This window comes from Anas platyrhynchos, chromosome 21 (assembly GCF_047663525.1).
Source record: "Anas platyrhynchos isolate ZD024472 breed Pekin duck chromosome 21, IASCAAS_PekinDuck_T2T, whole genome shotgun sequence".
Lineage (NCBI taxonomy): Eukaryota > Metazoa > Chordata > Aves > Anseriformes > Anatidae > Anas > Anas platyrhynchos.
The window spans coordinates 13,214,885-13,238,355 of NC_092607.1; the positions used below are offsets into that span (position 1 = coordinate 13,214,885).

General features: G+C 40.8%; 1 protein-coding gene across 2 annotated transcripts; it reads right to left on the reverse strand.

Moving 5' to 3' along the window:
• Positions 1-125: 125 nt before the first annotated feature.
• ANKRD60 (ankyrin repeat domain 60) lies at positions 126-23,332 on the reverse strand. Of its 2 annotated transcripts, XM_072026311.1 has the most exons (5): positions 22,005-23,332; positions 21,126-21,256; positions 19,406-19,571; positions 18,606-18,894; positions 126-17,578 (listed from the first exon to the last, which is right to left on the reverse strand). In XM_072026311.1, the coding sequence occupies exons 1-4, from the start codon at positions 22,183-22,185 to the stop codon at positions 18,611-18,613; spliced, it is 762 nt and encodes a 253-aa protein (XP_071882412.1). In that variant the 5' UTR covers positions 22,186-23,332; the 3' UTR covers positions 126-17,578; positions 18,606-18,610. The 2 variants fall into 2 exon arrangements, with proteins under 2 accessions (XP_071882412.1, XP_071882411.1); XM_072026310.1 differs by lacking the exon at positions 126-17,578 and having other exon boundaries at positions 18,590-18,894.
• Positions 23,333-23,471: the final 139 nt, after the last annotated feature.

Genomic DNA, 23,471 nt, shown 5'->3' on the forward strand with positions numbered 1-23,471 from the left:
ACGGTGTGATTTTAAAATATTTATTGAAAGTTTTTAAAAAACGTGTTTTGAAATGGCAGAGCACTGCTTTTTTCAGTTGTATCTCTGTGAAAGCCTCCGCTCAGACTCAGTTTCACAGCAGCTTATTCAAACATAGATACAGACTGCCATACTCTTGATATGTTCCTACACTGCTGCTTAATCCATCACTTACCAGTATTGGAATCTGCGTTGTAGAATTGGTTTTCAGTTAGATCAGCACTTTGAATGAGCTCACTACAGAGTTGCTCACATGCCTGAGATAGCATAAAAGAGACTCCTTTACAAAAGGAAGGGATGGGAAGGTGCAGAGGACAGTAGCAGGCATAACTTAAATTGTCTCAAGTTGCCATGAAACTGCACCCTTATATTTGGAAAGAAGCTTTCCTCGTTAATAAATAAATAAATAAAATAAAATCCCAAACAACCACCTCCAGAAAAGATAATTATCAGGTTTCATTATAGCATACCCACTGTAGCTTGAAGAAAAAACAACACACAAAACAAACAGGCAAATCATAAGTTTATTTAAGTCATAATTATTAAATGCATTGTCTTTTACGTTGTGCATGCTTTACTGGCAGTTTGTGTACTTAGGTAAGTAATTAAATTCTTTCCAGTGGAGTTGCCTGATTGGTTTAAGTAAATCATACAAAAGCCATTCAGCAAAATGAAGTCACTTTCAAAAAACAGTTTTGGTATCAAAGCAGTTTTTTTAGTTGTTCAATTAATTGATCAAAATGCAAGTTTCTAAGCATAAATTTCTAAGCAAAACTGTTACAAAAAAAAAAAAAAAAAAAAAAAAGATGGAAGCTAAATTGGCCTACTACAAATATTTTCTTGCATTGAAAATTTCTAAATCCATCCATCGTCATGCATCATTTAACACATTCTACATACAAACAACAACATGTTATCAAATAATTTCTTATGGCAAGCTTATTTTCAGAAATATTTGTGTAGACATCAAAAGAAAAAACAACTGACATTAACAGTACCAGTAGTTTCTTGAGTAACCTACAAGACATTCTTCAGGCTATCAACTACTCACTCTTTGTTTGAAAGGTCTGTTACATAGCATTTAGATTTGGCAAGTTTGTGGAATCTCGCTTGTATCATTTTTACCAGACATACCACACCACACAGCACATTACAATATAATAATATTATATTGATAATATAACGATGGAGAGAGATAAAATTAAATACTTTTCCATACTGTACAAATGATATGCTTAATGAAACTTTCAGGGATAACCTGCCATTAAAATCAATCAAAATATCAGCTGAATGAGCATTGGAATGAGCATTAGATCAATCTTGTCTCTCAGTGTCTGATAAGCCTTTATGAATTGGTTCCTCCTGTCAGTGATGAGAGATCCGAGATTTTTGGTTTACAATAAGCACATAGTTCCCTTGGATACTAATAAAGAAGACGATAGACGTTTATTAGTACGATGTTAGCAAAGCAAATGGACATAAGAGGAATGCATTATCAGCAAAGCACTGGAATATCTGTTTAAGTGAAATGGATGATGTGATGTATGTGCCAACTATTTATTTCAGAAATGTGCAGTATTCTCTCATGTGTCACAAGGTACCTTTTACATTAAATGTATTTACATATCTGATAACAGTAGAGGATTGCGCTGGGAGTTACTGGTGTAGCTGTCTCAGAGTTGTAGAGTTCAGTCTTGCTCTTACCTACCTGAAGGTTTGCCAGGACTTCTAAAAACTCAGAAGGAGCCTCTTTAGTTGTAGCAGCTATTTGGTTCTAGTTCTAGCTGGCTAACATTTAAAATAGAAGATTGTTGAAACAAATAGCAGCCTCCAAGAAATTAACACAGGCAGTTCCTTAATACTCCTTATTGCTTAAAGAGGAAAGGCTTTTCTCTTTAATCCTGCTACAAGATCTCCATTGTTCTCTGCAGCAATCAATATCTGTTTCTTGAGTCAGCAGTAAGTCCACGGCTTTCATAGCAGTAGGTCAGCAGCTAGTGTTTGCTCTTTCCTTCTTCCCAAGAAATGACTCACAGTTATCAACATCCCGCCTATTTTTTTTATATCCAGTTCCAAATGCCCACAAAATAATATTTTACTTTTTCCATATTCTTTACAAATAATGGAGAAATGACGCATATCCTTTGGAAAGATTACCAAAGAATGAGAATACACAGCAGAACTAACTTCGGTCACATTGCTTGAAAATCAGAATAAAGAATTACTTGGAATCAGACTCTGCAAATCTAAACTAAATTGCAGTTTAGCTACTAACTATAACATATGTAAACTGTTCACTGAACAAGCAAGATAATTATAAGAACTATATTTTATTTAAATTTTAAATGCTTTATTTTCATTACTAGGTTTCTATACTTGTTTATATAAGTAATATAAAGGGGGAAAGCGTAAGGAGTATTACTTACAATTTAAACTTCCTATAGCATAAATCAATCAATTGCTGATCCTAATGTTTGGGATTTTGGTACTATAAACCTGACCATTTCTTTTCCCAGCCCAAAAAGCTGGTTTGGATTTGCAACTGACAAAGGACTGCCCAGTCAACTGCCTCAGCTGCGAATCCAAATAGCTGATACAGGTTTATTAAATCACCTTGTAATCTTTCAAACCTGGCATCTAATTTGTGGAAATTAACCTATTTATTGAAGCCAAGCTGGGCACATAAATGTCACTGCACACTGTAAAATATCATGCTATCTCCAAGGTCAGGACAGTGTTAGTGAACTCAGTGCACACACTGGAAAAATGCTTCAAAACAAAATTAAATCACTTCAAAAATGCAGCAAAAGTCAAGAGAATTGTAATTCTACGTAAGTGTCTTAGGCTTCTGCTTCTGTGCAAGTCAGAGCAGAATTAGGTGTTTCTAAACATATATAAAAAGTTATGTGCTTTATTTTTCACCAGAATTTGAAAACAGGATGATAGTGTATTTAGATGTCTTCTATGCTCCAGTGTAAGCTTCATTTGGTGTAGTCACTTATAATGTTTTTGGTGACCTATGGTTCATATTAACAAAGTGACTTATCAATTCCTCCATAGTTGACTCAAATTTTTCAGAGAACTAAGGCCATCTTATTTTTTGACTATTGTTTCCAGATAAACTAGTTCGTTGTAACAGGCCATTTTTAGAGAAAAACTATGGAGTACACTTTCAGAATTGCATATGCAAAAAAAAAAAAATAATGTGTATTCGATACACAATCAGCACAGCAAGACATTAAAGCAGGTCAGCCATGCATTTTTGCTACTGTGGATTTTTGCTTGGTTATACCTTTCTGGGAGTGTGATGAAATAATAATAGAGTCTTAAATGACAATTGCATTTAAGTTGAAGAACTATGAAATCAGAATTATCTTTCTCATAAGCGCTTGCTTTATCAACAACATAATTGGGTAGCAAAAAAAAAAACAGCACTTCACAATGTGTTCTTTTCTGTGTTTTTAGAACTGGCATAGAACAAGCACTTGCTATTTATAATTCAATTAATACAAGACATTTTACAGGGAGCTCAAATTTGAAAGATTTAAATTTATTTAAAATGCATTTGCAGCAGAAAGTAAAGATTTTTGATCAGATGATAGTAAAATAGTGATTCTGTGTAAGTAGCACTGGTCAAATTGCAGTCACCATAGAAATGTTGCTGTAAGTCTTGAGACATGCAAAAGGAAAATCACACACAGCATGTGGACGGCCAATTGATTTAGCTGCTGTAAAATGTGGCCACTTAGAGAATGACTCTAATTGCTATTCTACATGAGACATTGCTACAAAGGTACATGCTCTGACTACCCTAATGGATACCTACTACAGTCCTAAATTTGTGCAGAAATTACTGGCTCCAGTTCCTGCTGTGGCTGCTCTGTCAGCCTGAAGTAACTTTCATTCTGAGATTGTTTGCCTTGCAAAACAGGGGAGGTGAATTTTTTTTTCCTTTTTGGAGATCTAAGGCATTCACACACATCGTTTCCTTTAGTGAAGAATTCTTTGTGGTTTCTTCCACATTCTATAAAGTCCCAAAACAGCAAATACTAGCCAAACACAGTCATTGTCAACCAGAACAAAATCTCTGCTCCCATGTGAAGCCCAGTCCAGGTCACTCCTTGCGTTATGTTCCTAAATGTGTTGTATTTAGTTCCCCTTGCAAGCATAAGTGTCCGTGTAGCAAGACAGATAAGGCCCATTTGCTGACTGTTACCTCCTTCCTGACTCCTGTGGTTTTCACATCCCATCAAGTTGTTATTTGAAAAGTTGTTAGTCGAAAGCATGTCAAACCATTTCATAGGACTATGGTGTCATAAATTGAACTGTTCTGGAAAATGATACCGTTATGCCCTGAAACTGATCAGGTCCAGTGAAAAAAACTGTACCAATTTGGTCTACTCTGTCAGACATGGAAAAGACCAGCAGTGAAGCAATACTCAAAACAAAACCAGAAACTTTGCAAAAACAGCACAGAAATTGCTAAAATCTGATTCATGTTGCACCAGTGAAACACAATACGGGAAATGGACATTGTCATATTGTCCAAGTCCAATGTCCATTGTCCAAGTCAGATGATTTGGAGATATTTTTGACCTTAGGGTTTCAGACTACTCACACGTCAACACTTGCTCTGTTACACAAAAAACAGGTCAAAGAAATTAAAAGACTACTCCTTGTCTGTCTCAGTAGTGGGCTTATTTTCATTAAGGTTTATCTTGGTAAACTCTGTGATATAACCTGAATGGTACCACAGGGTTGCTTTTAATCTCAATTTAAAGACTTTGATGTTGCCACCTTTAAAGACGTGCTTATGAGTCCAAACACTGGGTTTTACAGGCCCTTACAGAGTCTGAAATATTTAAAACCATTCAGTGGTGGCAAGCCACTGGTCACCTAGGACAAGTTTTGCAGAGAAGCTGGGGGTTGTATCCATGAAGAGAGTTGTGAAGCACTTGTCTTTACCTTTCCTCCATCCACAAACTGCCACGGCTTCAGCTGGCCATCACACACTATCTTACGGACAGCATCTCAGCATTCGGGAAGGCAGCTCACCAGATGTTTAGAGAAGAAGGATCAGATGGAATCAGACATAAAAGTAAACACGGCAGGTTAATTTTAATTCTTATTCATTTAAGCAGATGCAGCTGTATTTACCATAGCATACAAAGTTCAGGCTGGACACAAAAAGCAATGTGTTCTTCAGAACACTGCAGCTTCAAAAGGTTCTAAGACAGGTTAGCAAAAAGCATCATTATGTCTGATCCCCAGTGTAAGATTTTTCCAGCCTTTAATGATTTATTTATTCTTAAATCAGTACATTGATCTCAAAAGTAACATTACACAACCTTAGTAAACCTTCTACAAGTACAAAAACTCACTGTGTTTAGCAACAGCACAGGAAATTATAGATCAAAGGCTGCTTGTTACTTCTTGGTGCATTTTTTTTTCTTTTGTAAGAGATGAGAGCATCTGAAAAAAAAAATGAGCTTAGAATAAGCAGACTTCCTGCTCTTTGGAAATGCATGATAGAGGTTACATTTTACAGCATGCTAGGTACATTATGGTACAATACATTAAAATAGCTTTTTTTTTAAAGAGTATCTCTGAGGATAATTACCTGTCATATCTTTTATATCTTTTAAGTTTATTACTCCTGACTTGCATCAGTAACAAAAAGCTAAGGATTTCAAGGATAGCTGAGAAAAAGGTAATCATTTTTCACCCAGGAGCGGTGAATTTCTTTTTTCATTTCAGTAAAAAATGTATAAAAGTTCTGCACTTCCTGGTAACAAACTAAGAAAACTCTATTCAATTTCTTGCTTCATTTCTCCACAATTTAAAATGAACAATAACAAATAGTAGAATTTCAAATACTAGATTTACTCCTTAAATAATCCACAAAAAAACTATTACATGATAGAGGTGTAAGCTGCTGTTACTGCAGGCAGAGGGCTACAAGGAAAGATCATTTGAAATTCCTTCTGGTGCCACTTTCCAATGTCTTTGTAAGACCGAGAAAACAGCGTCTCAGGGTTCCATACGTGTTCCTCAGACATTTTCTGTATTGCAATACAAACCATACTGAAGCATATCGAAAGCCCTGTGGCATCACAACCTTTGAATACTTGGATGCCTATCCTAAACTCTAGATAGGGCACAGGCAAAAACTAAATTTACTCAACTGAAGAAGCTAGGGCTTGGTCTGAATTCACTCAGTCTTAAAAGATCTTTAAACCTGTGGTCATTGCACGCATTGCAATAATGAGGCAAGCTACAATTTTAGGAACTGTCAAATTTATATCTATTCATTTAACTGTTTTGGAACGGAGAGAAGGACTTGTATCGCTAAGCTAGAAAATGAACAATAATAATGGAGATACATTTTTATAAATTTTATTGTGAGCCAGCCAACCAGGTCTCTATTCTAAGCTCTACTGTTTCTTTATTATTTGCTAACCTTATACAGCCTGTTTTGGTGACAGGCTGGTGACAGGAGGCGCGACAGATACACAGCTATATTGAAGTCTGAAATGATGAATCAATATGATGTGTTTTTATTAACGTAAACTACACCTTGTGGTTCCAGGGTGTGTGTTACCCATTTGACTCAGCTTTGAATTTGGCACTTTCCCGCATATTTCCCCTGCTGTGCTTCATATGATTCACTGAAAAACCTGTGATTGAAATAAACCTAAGAACTTCAAAGCATAAAAATAGATGCAACCATGTAGAAATAAACAGAACAGAAAGAATCCTTTGTCTTCCCCCAGTCCTTTACAGATATATGGCTCCAGCTTCACTGGGTGCAATTGACTGCAGGATCAGGCCTTGTAGGCACCAGACTGGGATTAAATATGACTGCTCAGGAGCCTTGTTAAGTAATGTTTTTAACAGCTCAGACAACAGCATTGTAAATAGCTCTAATGCAGGAACTGCAGTAGTGGCCATTTTCTTTCTCTGCTTCCTTGACAAAGGCTCTTTATGCAAACCATCTTCCAAGTCTGCTTTCCAGAAGGATCATTGTTGTAGGGAACAGCCTTGCACCAAAACAAGACATGGCAGCCTTCACCCCCCACACCCTGCACGCGCGCACACACGCTTCTGTCTCTTGCCTTTTCCGCGTGATGCCTCCAGGCTGCCGTGTGACACCCAGCTAATCTGTCCTGCTGAGAGCGCCACACAGCCCCCTGCTCCAGCCTGACCTAAACCTGGCAATGCCTTCTCACTTCTCGCAGGCTGAAAACACTCCCCCTTCTCCTCCTGAAGTGAGAGACAGTTAACGCTTTTATTCCTCACAGGGGAGCAAGACGAACCCAGCTAAGCTAGTGAATCTCCTTTGCTTGCTGACATGCGTCAGACACAACATTCTCATCCTTAAAAGCTGGAGTGAAAACAAAAACAAAACAAGAGCCCAAAAAAAACCAGCAAGCTACAGTCCTTGTCTGGAAAAACTACGCAGCCATTATGGTCTTATTGCGGGAGCACAGCCATATCCTTTTTATTTAAATGAAATCTACAGTAATTTCTTGTGCTCCCCATTATGTGCAGTGCAGCTTCCATCTTAGCATAACACTTGCTTAAAGAACAATCCCCGCACATTTACTTTCTCTTAGCAGAGGCCAAGATAGTTACCAAGTAGTGTCGGTATCGCAGGGCCCCCAGGCTGGAGAGGGACATGGGTTATTCCTTCAGTTGAGCAGACAGATGTCCCCCACCTCATTTCCTTTCTGGCTGTTAGTTCTGTGCAAGGACACATTGCTAGCAACAACAAAATAGCCCTTTTTGCTTAACCCCAAGTGCTGAGAAACCAGGCTGGCTGTGCTGCTTCTGTCACAGGAGAGGTGAGTGTGTGCAGCAGTGGTGCTGCTCTCAGGAAGCACTGATGTTTGTTGCCCTAGGAGCTATGCCCTCAATCGTTTGACTTCTATGCAAATGAGAAAAGACCAATTTCAACAGCTCTCACAATGGCTCAGAACAAAACAGGTTCTTTGTGTTCAGTTGTAGTTGTGCAGTATTATACTTAAAGGACTCAAGAAAGAAAAAGGATTCCCTAAATCTGCTTTTAATTCTCCTTTCATTTATACCCTTGGAGTCATTGCTAATCAGTCACTGTCAATGGTGACAGGCATTACCAGGCTGGCTCTGCCTCGCTCTGCGCTGCTGTGTACACCTATCAGCTTACTGGTTCTGCTGGAGTTAAAAATCTGATGAGGTTTCATGAAACACTGAAGGCAAAATTACATAAATACTGCAATTATTTGGAATGTATTTTATATTCATTTCATGTGTGTGTTTGGCAGTATTGCTAGGATTGTTTTGGAGCTATAATGCACATGCAGACAGCGTTCATGGTATAACAAAAGCATCCACATATGAGAAAGGGTCATCATAGCCAGTGAGCCAAATCTCTTGCTGTGTTGAAAAGGGGCTCTCTACTGGTGATTTTCAAAAATTTTAATGTAGAAAAAGTGGATAAGTACACAGCATTGCCTCATCAGCCTGTGCCTACTGAATGATCCCCAGATGGTGAGGTGACATCCAGTTTACAGCGTTTGCCCAATAGCTCAGGTTCCAAGAGGTTGGTTTTCTTCTCTCACCTAAATCTGGTGGCTTTTGGATATCTGACATAAAATAAATTGGACCTACTGTCTGGCAGAACTGGACTCCATCGTGAACCTCCCCTAGTCCGCGCTTCTAAGAGCTCTGTATGTAGACTTCAGATGGCTCCCAGGTCCTGTAATCAAGCTGCTACTTGCAGGCAGGGCCGTATCTGTCCAAACTGCAGAGAATGGATTTACAGCCATGTTTAATCACAATTGCTCCTTAAATGAAGCCTTGATAACCATTGATGTAGTGTCTACAGGTCCAGAATAGCATAAAAGGATAGGAAGTTATTAAGAAGAGAGTGCAGGGCAGGGTATGCCCATAAACAGATCAAATAAAGTTAGAAAAGAATTTCTAATTACAGTGAGACATCATAAAGTATTACAGCACGTAAGACTGTAGTTCCAGCTGAGGTCTCTCACAACATGAAGTAAACAAGCAAGCTTCATTCTCTCTTGATGACTACAAACTTCTCTATAAAATTACAATTTTATTGTGCATAATTCAATTTCATCAACTACTTTTCTTCATTATCCCTTCTAACTATGCACGCATATACTTGTCATGTATTATAATGTATAAATCATGCCCAAAGAACTGCACAGGAAATACATATTTCCTAAGTAAGGAGAATGGAAAAATCAGTCAGGACAATGAGGAATTTAGTTCCCCCCCACACAAAGGATTTGGAAATGTTTGTGTAGATTCAGAAACCATCTCTGAATTTTATCTGAATCTCTAATTATTACACAGGCATTATTACCTGTAATCTATAAATTATCACAAAAAAAAAAAAAAGCATCACCAGTTCCATCAAAAGCCCATGAGATGTTTCCTAAACTAAATGCCAATACTATTTTGCACTCTTTGGTTAAGCCCACTCATGAAAGCACTCCTAGCTATATCAGGAAAAGCTTGGTTCATGTTCCTAAGGTCAGAATATGGCTAAACATATGCAGAACATGTTTGGCTCATTACACATGTGCATATCAAACCTACATTCGGCAGCAAGGAAACAGAAAGACAATATAAGCTAAAGATACTGGAATTGGACTTCAAAGATCAGGATGCAATTCCATGAACTCCCAGTGTGACTTTGGCCACAACAGTCACTCTCTCTTGCTTCAGTTCCCATCTGTAAAAAGCAGAATAACCATCCCTTATTTTCACTTCACCCATCTTTTCAATTTAGACTCTGAGTTCTTTGTAGTGGCGTCTCTTCCACAAAATACATCCAGCTCCCAGCACACAATGTCCTTCTCAAAACAGCTTTATGGAAATGTATATAAAAAAAAAAAAAAAAAAAAAAACACTTATAAAATATCCACTGATGAGATAAGACCACCAGCACAATGCAAAGAACAGCTGTAATCTGTGGGAGGATTATTTCTCTTTGCCATAAACACCATCCATTTTTCAAGACACAAGTTATTTCCCTTTCATAGAACAGTGAACTCAATATCTGCAGACAAGTTGCCTTCCAAGCAGTACACTTTTCAAAGGCTCCCAGTAGTTTGTGACATTACATAGAAGGTGTCACATCTTAATGACAAATATTAGTATGAGCCTGCCTGATGAGCATAATTTGTTTCTTCATTGGATATTTTATTCCAGATGAGCTGCTTTTCATCCATATTTTCCAGGGGGAAAAATATGCATTCTGACATGCAATGTTAATGTGCCCTCTGCAGTGACCTCTTATTTCTAACTTTTCACTCTCACCTCCCATTCTCTTCAGTGCATGAAATGAGCTCTAGCAGTAGCTATTGGTCAAGAGTCTCACACGCTGGACACCAGCCAAGTCTTTTGGGGTGTCTAGCACAGACAAAAAGTCTATTCCTATGACACACACATTTAAATTTAGCACTAAATTGGTGGGGGGGACAAGGGGGAAAGAGAAAAATATGTAAAATGTCACTTTCTGACAAGCAGAAAATTAGAATCCATTCCCCTGAGAACTAAATGGACTTTTCTGCTTCCAGTCACTAACTATGACAAGGCTAACATTTTTCAGTCTAATGACTAAGGACATTAAGTGTGCATGTGAATAAGAAAATTACTAGAGGGTATTAGCTAAGCGTGTGATGACAGCCCAACCCGACAACAGAACTCCAAGGATGCAGATTCTAACACTGGCCGTTTGCTGCGGAGAACCAGTGGATAAAAGAAACGTGAAGCATAAATACAGAGAGGCCTCCATTCTTTCATTACTATTATAATAACAATCTAGGGAGTCACAGCAAGATGTACGTCTCCGGATGGGTGCAGAGTGCACGTTAGAGCTCATCCAGTATGCTTCTGATATCCCAGACAGGGACGCGGAATGGGACAGCATGTTAATTAGAGGCCACCAAAGTCTGAAGAGACTCAGAAAAGGAAAAATTCCAAGTGCATCTCTTTACTCCCCAAGTAATCTTTCACCATTCTACATTCATGGCTCAATTCTGATATGATATAAGCATTGGGATTTGTGATTAAGTTCTCGTTCATGACTTACCTTAGCTTCTGTTCCTCCCAGTTCAGTTTTCCCTGTAGCTCCTCACTGCCTTAGTCAACTACTGCAAACATAACCCTTCTAGACAAAAATGGATTTCCACCTGATAGAGCATCAAGTAAGGAGGGCTTAGAGAGTTCTATGTGCTACTGGTGTGCTCTAGGTATTAAGTGTAACATTGATGGTTAGAGATATGGGTCAAATCTGAGAAAGCACTTTTACGCAGGAGTGGCTAATGTGTTACCTAACAGAATTAAGACATTTATTTTTTCTGCCTTTATTTGGGTTTCAAAAGCTATTTGGCCCCAAGTGAGAAAAATCCAAAGTTTGCAATTTAGGAGACAAAAGAAACATTTTAAGATGAAGACAGATGTTAGAACTAAAGATAAGGAATGGAAACCAGAATAGCACAAGTACTTTCAAAACCATGGAATCTACCTCCAGATTAGCAGCCACTTGAAAGATTCACCAATTTCTCTTTGCTTTACTATTGCCCAGCAAGGTGCTCATTAGTCTGAAACTACATTTTTTCTGTTTTTCTAAAGTCAGTGTGATCAACTTAATATTAAGCAGCTCAGTCGCAGTTCACTTTTCCTGTAACATCAAAAGCTAGATTCTCCTCTATTCACCTGCAATTAGCAAGCACCCATCTCATAGCCCTTGGAGAAAATTTTCCTGGCCAAACCAGCATGAAAGGATTACTGGCTGCTTCTACACTACTAGACAAGGCCTGACTGTCATTCTGATTCATGCTGACATGGCTATATTCCCTCCATCTTCCTCTTTGCTTTACTTACTTGGCTCCCAGAACAAGGTATAACTGTATTTGGAGATCCTCAAAGAGCAAAAAGCATTTCAAACCCATCTCTCATTTACAAGCGAGCTCATGTGTTGACAAGGCTGAACAGAAGCTTCTTTAGCAGGGCCAGCAGTTTCTCAGTCATGCAGCAAGCACAGCTGTAGAGCTGAGCTTTGGAAGAAAAGAGGCATCAAGACAGCTATTCACCTTAGAAACGACTTCCCTCAGTGCCACGTGCCCTTTTTGCCATGCTCTAATCTGTATTCCACATTGCTCTCACTCTGACTGGAGTCTGATTACCTGCAGTCCCCTGGCCTCATTACCTTACACTTCCCAACAATAAACTGCATAAGCCACTTATCAGCCTGTAATCCTAATAAATCCAAATCATTTTGAACGAGTTTGTTTTGTTCCTCTGTCCCGTCCTTCTGCCTCTCCAGCTTCCTTAGCCTTATTTTATGTCATCATCATATTTGAGGCACTTTTGAAATTACATGCTGCTCAAGGGCACAGCACTGAATTTAATCCCCCCATCACCACAGAGCACATCAATGCTTTTACTTCCATCTGATTTATTTATCCTGTTTATTATCATAGAGCAATTCAATCAATATAAGCTGGAATTCAAACACATGTACATTTGAATTATGCATACTAACACTCATCAAGAGATAGAAGACCACTGTTAAAGTCCAGATCATTCCTATAACATATGGCCCAGCTTACAAGTAAGGAAGCTCATAGTGATGAATCTTTATACCTTGACTTCTGCTTGACCCCAATAATTGTTTGGTTACTGGAAACCAAAGGAATTGAAATAGCGTCACGAATTCCACGGAAGAGGCTTGGACAAGCAATCTCTGTGTTTCTTATCCCAAGCCAGTAGGGCCATATTTTAAGATGGGCCTTCAAGTTGACAGTTCCTCTATTAGCTTCTGAACACACAGGAATCCTAGCAAAACACCAGCAAACCATTCCAGACAGTTATGTCAAGAAAATCTTGCAAACAGAACAGCATATGGGGAACTGGAACTTGAAAGAAAACCAAAGCACTAACCTCAATTGCAGCGTAGGTTAGGCACCAAACCAACCTAAACGGTATTGGAAGCATTCTAGATGTTGAAAGCGTACTAGAAAGCTTATAGCTTTTGGCTCCCCTGTGTAAACCACTATCCTTTCTAAATATTAATGGTCAACATGATCCTCAGGCAGAGTTCACAACGAACTTCTGGTCGTCTTTGAACGCAGTTGGTGGTTAAAATGCCAGGAACACTGCAAACTGAAAAACTGAAGGCAGAGAAAGCATTCATACATAGGTTCTGCTACAGGCAGAGGTGCTACAGAGAGGGACTATGCACACTGGACTTTAAGGCGTTAGAGGTACAAAGACTGATTAATTAAAAAATTACCGTGAAATGCATGAAGTTTGGGAAAGAGAAGCGTACATTGTTCTGTACAAACATTTGGTGTCCACTTAGCATTTTAGCATTACAGTTAACTAAGTAAAATGGAAGATGAAACATCAGTGTCCACCATCGGCAATTCAGGTCTCCAAGATTAGAAACAAATCCTTGAAAAACTGTCCCCTTCATAATCACATTCCCCAGCCGACCTGCAGTTCTTTCCATTTCTCTGTCCTTTACCACCTTCCTTACTGCTCTTTCCCCCTCTGCTACCTCCTTATGCTAGACTCTTTACAACCATTTTCATAAGCAATAACTTCTAAATCCTCTAATCACATTTCTAAAAAGTTTTCTTCTCTTTGTTCTTACTGATAACAAGGTTCTGTCACACCAGTACTGCCCTGATTCATACCATGTAGATGCGTGGCCTAAGGTGTCAGGGATTAAATCATGGTCTCACTGAACTCCTGATGACTTTGGCAGTGTCAGACTTCACCTTTGCATCGTCTCTGGCCTACAGCTACATGAGCTCCAGGAGTCTCCTTGAGATTTTATTTTAATATCTCACCATTTAGGCACAGAGAATATTTTGGTTTCTCTATCAATACATTTCTGCTTGGTAATTCCCAGTCTGAATGCTGATTGTGTTTTGCATAAAATTAACTAAATTGCAGGCCTTCTATTTCATTGGTACTTTTTGTCTGCTTCCTCCATGAACAATGTCAGGGAGATTGCAAGCTGACTACAATTCTCTTTCCCAAGCAAGAGGAAAACAACATCTAAGAGACCAATCAGTACAAGTTTCCTGATGTCTGTTGGGTTTTATGCATTATATTGTACTCTAGCTTTTAACAGTTTCTATTCATTTGATTCACTTTGAGAAATGAATGTCGTGATTGCCACAGCATTCTGCGTTACTGTTGTCTATAGATAAATTTGGAACAGGTATAACAACAAGTTCGCTCTTTTTTCTATTTAAAAATTCACTGAGCTAACAAATTCTTTGTGCAATGCCAAAGTAATCACGGGTTTTTACTCTCAGGATTCAGTATCCAGCCTCCACAGGGAGGTCCACTGTAGGTGATATTTTGGAAGTAAGACTAGATCAACAGTGGCATTAGGCTTCCAGGAGTGTTGATACCACACATGAGCACACAAAGCCTACCCAGGTATGTTTGAGTCTAGAAGGACCCACACCAATACAAGTATGGAAGTTCCATCACTAAAGGACAGATTTTAAAAGGAGTGGCTTCTGTCCTCCTTGAAAGGAACTTTAACACCAAGGAGGTTTCAGGGCTATGAACTGGGAGCAGAGGGAGATGATTGCCTGCTGCCTAAAGCAAAGCACAGCTCTTGACCAAATGAGTGGGATCCTCCCCATTACACAGGGAGACGACATTCACCTGGCAGCCTCAGGATACAAAGCAGCAACACAGGCACTGCAGTACTGCTCCTCCATAGGTGCATCCATTCACCAGTAGGCACATCCTCATGGCATCACTTGGGGCAACAGCACAAGCCTTTCTCTTCTGCAGCAGCCATCTACCAGGAGCTCAGAGGAATAAAATAAACATAAGGAAAGCAAATTGGGATGTAACTCAGGTAAATCAGGTAAAGTTGGAAACATTTCTGGAGAAAGGGGAAGCATTTAGGGAACATTTCAATGATATTTGAAATTACAGACATCCAAGGCTGTCCCTGGCTATGGTGCCTGTTTCTAAGTAGCAGCAGTCACTGTTTCAGGCTTGTTGAGCATTAGCTTGCTCAGGGCTCCGGGGGAACAGCAGCCATCACGATGGCTGTGAGCAACATTGGGGGTCTGCCCAGGCAAGGAAAGGGGGTAAGCTGATAACAGTAAGAAAGTGTGATGAATTATTGCTGCGCTTGTCATCTTTATTTAACTTACCGCCTTTTGCATCCAGGGGAATCACAGTCCTTCCAAAAGAGTTGCTTTGGATTTCTTAATATTAGGAGACAGTTGTGACATTTGTCCTGCTCTGGGCCTAATTAGACTCAAGGCATTTTTGATGCCTTTTCTTCTTCATAATGACCTCCCTGTTCCTTCATGTGAGGATCCCAAAGCTCATTAACGAATCCTCACTCAAGTCTTCTGGAGACTGATCCTTTCCCTCTGCTGTAGCATGGAGAAGAGAAAGCAATGACTGCCACACTAAATGCACAACCCTTTTGTTTCTTGTCTGTTTCCTTTCTTTGAACAGGTTATTACAGCTTCTCTTCTAGAAGCAGGCTTTCGCACACCAGTACAATACAGAAACTTAACATTAACAAGGATTCCTGATACTATATAAATCAGAACTCAAATTCTCAAGCTCATCTATGAAGTACTTCCAGAACTGAGTATGCACTTCAGGATTCAGAGCCTCATTTTCTTCAACAGCCCCACTTCAGTCTGAGTGAGGTCTGTCTCGCAGTGTGCTGTCTCCCTGATTCTGCTGCACACTACAGTGTAGCTGGTTACTCTAAGACAATATTATTTGCTTCATCTATATCTTTGGAATAGAAGCTTTAAGCAAACACAGTGCTGCAGCAAATAAAATCAGCATCTAACAATGCAGCCACCCAGTCCAAACAGCGTGGCACAGCACTCGAACACACAACAGCGTTCCTAAGGGACACACATTTAGTTAGGTCTCTCTGCCTTGCTCCTCCTCCGGACCAAGAGCTACACAATGCATTCTGATTTCTGGTTTCACTATCCCAGCAGTTCCCTTCAGTATAAATACCTTTTATTTTTATTATTTTAAATCTCCCAAGCATGCCATCTTAGATAATGAGTAATATTATCTCTTGCATGCTTTTTTGTTGTTGGCTCTGCCCTACACTGCCAGCCCTCTCAAGAGGAGGAACTCTCATTTCCCCTGGCTAATTCAGGGGTCTCACATAGCTTGAATTCACCTCTCTTGAATAAGAACTGCATGCACTGCTCCAGTGCTGGACTCGCCCTGCCATTCACTCTCTTCTAACTTGCCCCAGTACAGTTTTGGACTGGTGCATTCCCATTTCCCAGACACAATGCACTGGTGACTTCTGTTCTGTTCTTTCCAAAGGGCGAGTCTCCAGCTACCAGTAAAAAATACTTGCTATTTGTCTCTCACTACGTGCTCATCTACTACATAATTTTCTATCATTTCTGGCATCCTTCTCCTGAGGTCACCCAGTTCTCTCTGTCTGACACTGTCTGTTTTTTCCTAGAATTATACGGCATGCTGCATTATGTCTAAAAGCAACTACAAAACCTCTCCCCATTTCTAGAAGCTTGGGTATGGATTACACAGTCTAGACAGACAACAGAAAAAAAGAATAAGGGATTTCTGTAGACTTTTCTCTATAATCCTGCTTGCAATATTCAAAGGCTCAGCGCAACACCAGAAACAGCATCGTTTATATCTTGTCTGCTGGTTACCCTGATAGAAATTGTGATCTTGTCATTCTCTAGGCAGTTATATATCAACCATCTATTTGAATCACATAGAATTACTAATCAACATAAGGCCTGTTTAAGTGAACTTCCTTTGGATGATCCCCTGCAAATCTCCCCTCACACAGCAGGAAACCTGCGTTCGTTTGCTGCGATTGATGTCAGCACGTATAAGCATCGCCGCACGGCCTCCCACAGGAACTGCCTCCCAAAGCAGCACTTGGCACAGCCTGAAGCTCCGAACCTTGCTTTAGGACTTTATTAAAAGAAGGAATTAAAGGAAGTCGTCACGGGACCAAGCCTGCTGGAGTTCAAGCAACACGTGGACAGCGCTCTCAGACATGCGGTCTGATTTTTGGGTGGTCCTTTGGTGACCCTGGAGCTGAACTCGATGATCCTTGTGGTTCCCTCCCAACTGGGATATTCGGTGCTGTTTGTCATCTTAAACTCGAGAGCTGGACTGCGAACGGACGCCGAGCTGCAGGAGCAGGGGAGCAGCAGCGGGAGGCGCAGCCCCAGGTGCCCGGTGCCCGGGCGCCCTCTGCCGGCCGCCGCCGCGCTTTGGCTCTGCAGGCGCTGCGCGACTCCAGGCACGGTAAGAAGCAGCCAGGGGTTTGCTTTCCCTCGCGGCTGCAGCCTTTTAAACTCAAGGAAAACAATACCAACGAATAAGCACAGCCACCACCCCTTTTAGTTTACAAAAGAAAGCTGCAGTAAACGTGTATTTTTTTTTTCCTAGATTGCTCTAGAAGGTGAATCCATGGTTTTCATTGCTCTGTCTCCGTTCCTGGTTCAGAGTGTAGTCCTGTGGCCGGGCACTGAAGTAGAAAAACAAAAACAACAACAAAAAACCACCTCTGACACAAGGAACCAAAAAAAAACCTTACGTTAGTTATTTGTAGAGTCTCCGGGCTGTGCACTGGGCTTTGCAAGCAAAAAACTGAGTGGGCCAAGTTCTCATAAGTACTCGTCCCACTGAGAACTGCCTCTTCTACGGTTAAGTGAAAGTCAAGTGCTGAGCTCTTCAGGAAAAAAAAAATAAAATAAAATAAATCCACCCAAGTCTCTCTAAGCAAAACAATGGAAACTGCTTAAGATGGAGCACTGAGACACTAATAAGCCCTCAAGAAACAGACCAGAAGCTAATCTTCCTTCTACTCATCACAGAGATGTAACAAGACCATGAGGTCTATTTTTGCTTAAGCATTTCAGAAACATGGGATACTTGAAAGCAGATGGACAGCAAGTCACTGACTTGAAGAAATCCTGGTCTTCAAGTTCCTGAGGCTTAATATTTTGGAGGTTCTAAGAAAGCACCAATTTTGACTCTGAGCAATCATAATTAGCCACTTCCATGCACATTAACTTTGCCTGCACCCTCCCTCGGTAGACCAACTGCCCTATTTACAAAACCCTTAACTGATCTACTAGAGGCAATAAAGCCAGTCAGGGCCAGAAGTGAATTAAAGATCTAGGGATTTCCAGTCCCCTGAAATACCCATTACACTACATCACTCTGGTCTGTTGCCAACTATTAGGAAATTACCCTAGCAAGAAGCACTCCAAAGAACTTGTAGACAGCCTCGAGCTCTCCTACAAGCTGTTATTAACCAAATGACCAGTTTGGCCATGGAACAATTTTATAAAAAGTTAAGCTATAAATTAGGAGCGTGTTTGCGAGTGTTGCTGTCAAGCTAGCTGTCATCTTCACTGCAGCATCACCAGTACATGACCCTATTTCATAACTAAACCCTACAAACCCCACCTAGTGACCTATCTTTGAAGTGTGTGTCTTTGGGAAAGTCACTGTCCCTTGAAGCCTGCCAGAACCAAGTTATGCCATACGTATTTTAGGACGCGTGGCCAGACATCTCCTGCATGTCCAGACTCTCAGAACTGGAGGGCAGCACAGCAGCAGCCGACTTCTTCTGCCACTTGAAGCGAATCATTGTGCGCTCGCTCTGCTGCTGGCCCCACAGGCGGGCGAGGCTCACTGCAGTTTGTCCCTCACTATCTGGGTCGAGGGCTCGTGCTCCACAGCTAAGGAGCAGCTCAATGCAGTCACAGCGGCCCATGACAGCAGCTACATGAAGGGCAGTCCTTCCTAGCGGGGTTTTGTAATGCACATCCGCACCTGCAAAGAGACACACATAGTCCGAGTGTGACAAGGCTCACAAAAAGGAGGTAACTAATGGAAAGGACTGCCCGTCGTGCAAACGCAGATTTGGGGGAAAGGCAAATTGCAAAGCATCAAAAAACTCAAGTGTCAGAGCTATAGAACTAGAGCTTGCAACTCTTGTATTTCTGAGCACTTCTATTATTTCTTAAAAAGCTGATAAAACATTGCATGGGAGTGATAAAAAACAAGCATGCCAATAAATGATACTCAAGGAGGGAAGTAAGAAAACGTAACTCCTGTTTTGCATTATGAATTTACCTACTTTAAGAGCAAACTCATCACATCTAGCAAGAACAGTTTTCATTGTTTTAATGTTTACATTAGGATTGATGGGCTTAATACATTCCCTATGTCAAATACAGAATTTTACCCAATTAATCCCTATTTTATGATCTTGATGAGCAGAAAGGCATGGTATGCTATGCAGGTACAGCCAGAGAAGAAGCATTCTATCTAACAACATTACCATGTCTCAGGAGAAACGTGGCAGTTCTAACATGACCTCTGTGGCTGGCAACAAACAGTGCCACAAAAGCTCGGTGCGCCACCCATTCCTTTTTCTGTTCTGGTCCCAGTATCTCTGCATACGGTGTGGTGCCAGCAAAATCCTCTGTAACTCCCAGATGGGCCAGCTGCAGAACAAACAGAAACCTTTTAGCCTCTTTCAGAAGTGTAACCTGATTCTTTATGAAGTCTTGTATCTGCACATCAGGTATGCTAGCACATGGCATAAATCATTCTATGATCACCTAAATAATACCTGCTTGTTTTATATTAGAGAATCAAGATAAGGCAGAATAACATACAATGACATTTATTCACAGCCATCCCTTGGAACATTAATTTGGGTTTTCCTTTTTTATATAGTTACTGAGCTCTACAAAATCTTATCAAAACCATGTCTTCACAGTCCCTGTCCCTCTCTTAAATTTATTGGAGACTGGCCAGGTTCCAAGCTTTTGGGGGAAGAATACAGACAGTATTGGCCATGTAAGCACAAGGTCCTTAGGATCTAAGCAAGACTTCAGGCCTTAATTCCAGCAGACAGCTCAGACTACTTCAAGACTCGGCCCTGTATCGTATTCTTTCCCAGGAAGAGTTTTGTGATTTTTTTGTTTTGTTTAGAACTGATGTGTTTGGCTTTAAGGGATGCTGAGAGGCCTCTTCAGAACAATTTTCAGTTGCCTCATGCTGCTACACTGCTGTTCTTCTTGAGAAGTCATTTCCACATTGGACTACATCTTCCACAGTGCACCATGGTTTCCTCATCTAGTAAGTGGAAGCACATTGGTAGAGCAGCTGTACAGTTTTCTTTTTTTTATTCCAGTTGAAAGTCAACAGTGTCAAACTTTTTTTTTTTTTTTTTTTTTTTTTTGTCTCCAATACCTCTTTCATTTCAAAGGAGACTATTGTCTTTTTGTCTTTGTGGCACACCTTTCTGCTTCCTGCTCTACACTGAGTAGGAAGATTCTCTAATACACAGGGAACTCAAAACATGGGAAAAAAAAGCAAAACTTCATCCAATAGCAAAATGCAAACCATTTGTGGCACGAGGCAGAACAGCTGCTTACCAACGAACCGCAACACTACACAACAGTTAATGATAGGAAGTGAAGAATCCTGTGGTATCCATTTGCAATGGTTGGGGGAATGCAGAGGAACAGAATGTAATTAGCCAAGCTGGAATTTGGCCAGGGCAACAGAGATAATGGTTCTTTATGAAAGGCACCAAAGGATATTTCACGATCACATCTGTTCGGGCCTGAAGGTTTACAGTACAAATCAGAGTACCTTGTGTTTCTGCTGAGACAATGTTTCAGTCCTAAATCAAGAAAGCAGCATGCCCTCTATAAAAGCACCACAGAAACGATTCATTCCACGCACACAGAAAAAAAAGCTGTCTTACTAATCAGACTTGACAGTATTGCAAAATCAAGATGGTCTGTAAGCTTTCAGCAGGTGAAGTGCAAGAAATGCAGAATGGCTCCTGATCCTGGATTTTCACTGTTCACTGCTACAAGAAGCACACGTAACCTACTTAATTTTTGTCTCTTCCGTTAAAGACTTCCCCGCTATTTTCTCTATGAACTCTTCCTTTATAAAAGCACGTAAGCCCTTCAGCAACATGCTTTCAGCATTTCTGCAGACAGCACACCCCACTCGTTCACCAAAGTAACAGAGTCAACCTTCACAGTGTCTCCTTTTGCAGCAGCTGCCACAAGATGCCCCCAGCCATCTTGTCTCCAGATGCGCATCGTAATTGTTCCACCACGGATAATATCATTGTCCTTAAATGTAGAATCATCTAGCAGATCCACTGTAGGGAGTAACACAATAAAAGTCAGTCAACATATCCTCAGAGAAGATGACGATGACCAGCTTAAAGAAAAAAAAAAGTGACAATTCTTTTTAACAATGTCCATGTTCTCTGATTTTGCTGTCATAACACATCAAGGACACCTTAGGTCCCACTGTGCTAGAACTATGAAAACAGACATCCTCCCAGCCTGGAAAAGGTTAGAGTATAGCGCTGTTGGGATAATATGGTCGTAACGCACAGACAGCTATAGTTAACATGTTAAGTACCAAAACCATAGGAGAAAATATCCCTGCACACAGGGTGTCTTCATTCTAAAATAAGCTTTCTGCTTGCAACCTCCCCGTTTGCAACCTCCAAAACCAAGTTCTCCAGCACCATGCAGTCTCTGATGCAGTGGGCAGAAACACTGTTCCACACAACTCCAACTGTGAAGTTAGCCAGAGCCTTGCTAGAGCTATGCCAGGCTGAGGTAAGTCAGCCAAGTACTGGCGTTGGCTACCAACAAGGCTAAGCAGGAATTTAGAGGTCAGTTTTTGCAATTCCTAACCTAAGAAGACCCTGTTGATTAGACTATTACCCGTCAGCAGTAGGAAGCAAAGTGAAGTCAAGAGCTGAATTCCAACTGCAGTACAGCAAAAAGGAGGAAAAAATTCTGACCCTCACCCAGGACTTACACATAGGTGTAACTAGCAGGTAGAGACACAATGAAAAACCTCCACAAACCCCAAAGGTTACGCGTTCTCACTTTCATCCAGGTATTGAAGCCGCTGGAAATGAAGGGGGATCCCAGTCAGTAATTCTAAATGGGACTTAAGCTTCTTCAGAGTCAAGTCATTCTGGCACTGAGGCAGGGAAAACATTTCATTAGTTTCTGCCAGACAAAGGCGGACACCGAAAGTCCTTGGAGGCAAGGAAGACATGGTCATCAAGTTGTTTGTGACTAGAAGTTTATAAGACTTCCCTCTTACAAAAAGCTTGCTGTCGTTACAAGGACAGAGTCTACATCCAGTCGTGATCCCTCCCTTCCCTGGACATTCCCCTTATCATCAGAACCCTCCATGCCATTGAGGGTAGACCCCTGTACACCATTAGCACAGTACAGTATCCAAGCAGCACCAAGTGACATCACAGAAGAACAACCTGCCTGTGTGATGGAAGAGCCTGTATGAACACAGCCGGGAACATGACAAAGTAACGCACCAGGATGATTACAGAGGATTTCTTTGTTCTTGACCACTTCTTGATTTTCACTGGGATGACACAAGCTTACTTAGAATCACAGAATCATTTAGGTTAGAACAGAACCGCAAGATGATCAAATCCAACCATCACCTACCACTACAAGTCCACCACTAAACCGTGTCCCCAGGTGTCACATCCATGCATCTCTTAAATACCTCTAGGAATGGTGACCCCACCACCTCCCTGGGCAGCCCATTCCAATACCTGGCCACGCTTTCAATGAATAAATTCTTTCTGACATTTAATTTGACCTTCCCTGCTGCATCTTGAGGCTGTTTCCTTGCATCCTACCGCTTGTCACATGAGACAAGAGACCAAAACCCACCTTGCTGCAGCCTCCTTTCAGGTAGCCATACCTTGCAGGTCCCTTTCAGGCACTTGAAAGGAAAGCAGTAGACAAACAAGACAGTAACTCCAGTAAATACCCAAGCTGTCCATATTTTATGTTCCTGTTTTCTTTGTTCAGGTTTAGGTCACGATAAACGTGTTTAGTTTGATGTGTCATAAAAAGAGCACATGGCTGTTCCATTTGTGTTTCCAGTTTATTCACCAGGGTCTTGTGTCCTACCTCAAAGTGTGTGGGTAGGCTTTACTAGGAGGTGGGGGAGAGGGGCTGTTTATTCCCCCCACTTTTGCATCATGCAAAGAAAAAGAAAGGAAGGTCATTATTCTTTTGCAGCACTTGGCAGAAGTTGTAGAGCACAGGGTGGAGCAGCCAGTCAATGTCTGAAAGGAACAAAAGGACAACTGCAGCAGCAGAAGAAACAGAAGACTCCGATATGAGAGGAAAAAACAACCAGCCAGGTGTTGATTACTCATTCCCTCATCCAGTCTCCCCCTCACATCATCAGCATGATGAATTCCACGCTCAACCCTGGTGTAGGAAAGCAGTTAATTTTGCTAGGGAGAAGTTTCACTAACCAAAAGAATACATTCACACCCCACTTGTAACAAAAGCCAGTTACTACAC

Bases quoted from the DNA above. Each gene is read 5' to 3' on its own strand.
- ANKRD60 (XM_072026311.1), bottom strand. From the start codon at position 22,185: ATGACCATGTCTTCCTTGCCTCCAAGGACTTTCGGTGTCCGCCTTTGT. The intron at 21,257-22,004 runs GTGAGAACGCGT...TACTCCCTACAG, and splicing joins GCTTCAATACCTGGATGAAA to TGGATCTGCTAGATGATTCT. The intron at 18,895-19,405 runs GTAATGTTGTTA...GTCTCTTTGCAG, and splicing joins CACGTTTCTCCTGAGACATG to GTGCGGATGTGCATTACAAA.